This window comes from Cornus florida, unplaced genomic scaffold (genome assembly GCF_030987335.1).
Source record: "Cornus florida cultivar Cherokee Brave unplaced genomic scaffold, ASM3098733v1 CherokeeBrave_3.0.0_Hap2_Chr10, whole genome shotgun sequence".
NCBI lineage: Eukaryota > Viridiplantae > Streptophyta > Magnoliopsida > Cornales > Cornaceae > Cornus > Cornus florida.
Window position 1 is genome coordinate 107,096,269 of NW_026775580.1, and position 3,921 is coordinate 107,100,189.

Here is a 3,921-nt window from a genome sequence, read left to right on the forward strand (position 1 = left end):
CAACGTAGCTTGTCCATTAAAAAAGGTTTGGAGCAAGGAGATTGTTGAAGCAAAGCTTGGAGCACATATCTACCCATTCTTGAGGAGTTTTTGTGAGATTTTCTCAAATCTCTAGGTATAAGGCATATATGTAAGTATCATCTACTTTCCTCACTAAGAATGAGGAATGAAATGAAAGTTTTCCAGTTTTCTCATTTATGCTATTTGTACTTCCTAGGAGATGTCTTGCCTTGATTTTAATTCCATTAAAAAGGCAGATCCTGAAATTTTTTTGTACTTCCAAATTGTTTTTTGGTAGCTCTTTTCATCTACTTGACATCATCTGATTGTTGGAATACTTCTCAACCAATACAAATGTTAAAATCATCCATTAATACAAATTTTTGTTATGTTTTTCTTTCACTCTAGTAGTTAAAATAAAAAATCACTGGTGGTAGAAAGCATAAGGATTGGGATTTGTATCAAGTAATCTTCCAATGAAAAAGCTTTATGGTTTTGTTTTGTCCAAAGTTTTTTGAGCATTGATATTGTCCAATCATCCTTAAAAAAATTTCAAGTTAATTCTGAAATTTTTTTTCTCACATTCTAACTTGATATCATTTAATCCTTAATACCATTTAATCCATTAGTAGAATAGTGGAGTAAATGAATTGTTCTTTTTGCGTCAAGAAACTTGTTGTAGGGAGTACTATGTTCTCAAATGAGATTCAAGTAGAAGTCTTATACTCGGATTCATTTTTCTCATTCCTAACTTTAATTTCATTTCCTCGTCACTGTCATCGTTTCACTACCTAGAGAGAATGGTTTTTGTAATATACTCATATCAGTTATGTGAGTTATCTCCGCTCATGTTATTTATATAGACATTCGCGATATTCTCCTCCCATCAACGAGTACCATGCATTACAATCGACTGTTATGATATACCCTCTAAAACACTCTTTTAAAATATCTTCAATTCATTCTCTCTACTTCTTTAGAATATTCTTATACTCTACATGTTACTGCAACTTTCTTGAATCCTCGTAACATTTCATATTTCTCTACACGAGCGTGGAAGACTCTAAAATCCATTTTCCACATATGCCCAACAAGCGACATGTTGAGTCCTCCTTAGTGCTTGTGTGTTGCTTACGTGACACAACCTCGGTTCAACTTGGCAGGGCGTGACAATAGGCTTAGCAATTTGTAACGCGAATGCATATTCTCTTGGGAATTTTACCTAACTTTTTTTTCGAAAATTGAATTTTACCTAACTTGAGATGAAGTATTAAGGAATATTTGGAAATGCTCACCTTAGTAATTATATAATGGACATCATGTGTGCTGTTCTTCCAAGTCCAGGTTCTCTGGACTTGGAAGTACTACTTTCTTTATAAGGCTCTTATAGTGGCCATGAATCTCCTTTAGCATGCTCATATAAAAATTAAAAGTGTGTATTCGAGCATTTCTTTCATTTGTCAATACAACCGTATGATTACTACTGAAAAAAGACAGCAATTGGAACTTGCAACATGAAGCTAAGATTTTGAGTTCGTTGTTTTTCTTGATCACAATGCCAACTAATTTTATGCTTCATGTACTTTAAAGTGCATTGTGTTTGTTGAAGCATAATTTGTGTGCGAGTGTGGAGATGTGCAAATAGCTCAAGATTAGCTGCTTTTGGATTGGTATCAAGAGGATAGACTAAAGTTCTAAATTCCCGATTTTCAAATCCTCAAAAGCTACACCGATTGGCATCTGAAATTCTAGATTTGCTGACAAGATTAACCATCCCGTGCTCCTCTACAGGGTACTACCAACAGGAGGAGGATTATTTGCATACATTTCCTCCATGTTGTTGGGTGTTGGATCTTTTTCTTCTTCTTTTCATAAAGGAGTGTTTAATTGATTCAAGTCCAGAAGTCCCACCAATGATAACTATTATTAGACTGGTCATAGCAATCATTGGAGTTGAGACTTCCCCAGTTTTCAGGTGATGTCAAGGAACCATCAGCTGGTTCCACAAAGCTCAGAAGGTCAGGTTCTTCGTCTAGCCCGAAATACTCTGCCCTTATGCTGCTATCATCGTCCGAAAGGACACCAACTCCATGATCTGACCTTTCTATCGACAGGCTGGGCTTCACTTCAAATTCGCTCTTGTCATCTCCACTGTTTGATTTGCCTTCAGTTCTGTTCTCGCCAGCCTCTTTACTGCAACACTGGCTTCCCTCTTGAGACTTATCCACCAGATCATTCAGCTTCTGCAACTGTTCAAAACATCTTCGTAAGACCTCCAAATTAGATGCTTCTACGCTATTACATATGATTACTAATAGATAAACAACAACAAATACCTGTATAACTAAGGATTGCTTCTCTTTCTTGAGGATTTCGAATTGGGAAGCCAGAGTATTGTAATTGGCTCTTAGTATGCTGTAGTCTCGTTCGAGCTGCTTTGACTTCCACCGAGCTCTCTTATTCTGAAACCATATCGCAACCTGTCGCGGTTGCAATCCAAGCTCTCTTGCCAGCTGCAGCTTTTTTCGTGGCTCGAGCTTCGACTCAGACTCGAAGATGGTTTCCAATGATCTGATCTGTTCATCACTGAACCTCTTCTTGTTTTTGTTCCTCTTTTTGGAGACTGAGCTCAAGCTTGTGAAGCACTCTGCTCCGAGGACTTCGGAGGGAGAGTATGCTTCCCCTTCCTCCATATTGTCTGGGATTCACACCAGCCTACCAACAGTGGACAGAGGAGGTATGTTTAGGACCCTGTGTACGTTTGGGATGTGCATATAACTTATTGCTTAGTATTTAACTAATTTTTAGTACCGTGGGTGTTCTCATTTGTGTGTTATATATGATGTCAATGGGGTCTGATTACCGTAGGGTGCTTTTCTTCTTGTAACTTGTGAACGTTGTCCATTTTAATTTCTTAAAACACTCTTAACTTATTTCATGATTTTTTTCTTTTTTTTTTTATTTTTTATTTTTATATGATTAATTCTTCTAGAACAATTGGAGGTGTAGAATATTGTATAATATGAGACACTCAAGCTCCAAGTAAAAGTTGAGCTGGATGTGGATTGAAGCCGTGCTGTGTATTTTATTGTGTGGGCTTGGTTATCACTGGCTTGTTTACTTTAATTGTCTGTGAGACCATAAATTAGTCAGATTGTTTTGTACTATTTTAATTGGTAGACAAAATTATAATGTTTGTTGTCATAATCGCTCGTCATTGTCTTAACCATCCAAGTTTCGTCCTTTTATGCCATATGGTGTCGGCGACGTGAATCACGTGGTGCCATTTGTCCCTTTTTCTTGGGAGAGATTTTTACATCACGATGAACTTTGCAACTGCTGGTACCTGGTGGCCTGAATACGTGGTGCTGGTACCTGGTGGCCTGAATACGTGGAGATCCACAAGTAATACTTTTTTTTTGTGATTTGATGGTTCCATTCGATCAGAGAGAGTTAGAAGACAAGTTTTGAGTTGCCACTTCTTAATATAAGGTGATTGATACAAACCCAACGGGTGTTTGGATTGAAAAAAAATTGGAAGGAAAGAGGATAAGAAGCCCAATGAAACTATAGTCCACGTGTTTGGTTTTAAATTGGATGAAATAATAATTTTTCTTTAATGCTATAACCTTTTTTGAAAAAAAAAAAAAAATGCTAAGCGATTTGAACTGCGTACCAAGCAATTTAGTTATCTTAACTCATCACGGGTTGTGAGCTCATGTTATAGTTTCTCTAGTAACCTGAATGTATTAAAGAGTGAGAGAGAAACAAGGGTTTGGGATCCAACTTGATACTTGTAATTTCATCTTTGATAAGATGTTCATCAAAGAGGGTGCTGTTTATATTTCTATTAGTTTCTTGATTGTAATTTTGGTTGCATTTTGTTGTAACATACAATGATGTAATACAAGACTTTGACTC

General features: G+C 36.6%; 1 protein-coding gene across 1 annotated transcript; it reads right to left on the reverse strand.

Annotated features, from left to right (window-relative positions):
- Positions 1–1,418: 1,418 nt before the first annotated feature.
- On the reverse strand, positions 1,419–2,909 carry LOC132276824 (homeobox-leucine zipper protein ATHB-12-like). Its single transcript, XM_059778444.1, has 2 exons — positions 2,337–2,909; positions 1,419–2,249 (listed from the first exon to the last, which is right to left on the reverse strand). The coding sequence occupies exons 1-2, from the start codon at positions 2,691–2,693 to the stop codon at positions 1,893–1,895; spliced, it is 714 nt and encodes a 237-aa protein (XP_059634427.1). The 5' UTR covers positions 2,694–2,909; the 3' UTR covers positions 1,419–1,892.
- Between the last annotated feature and the right edge of the window lie 1,012 nt (positions 2,910–3,921).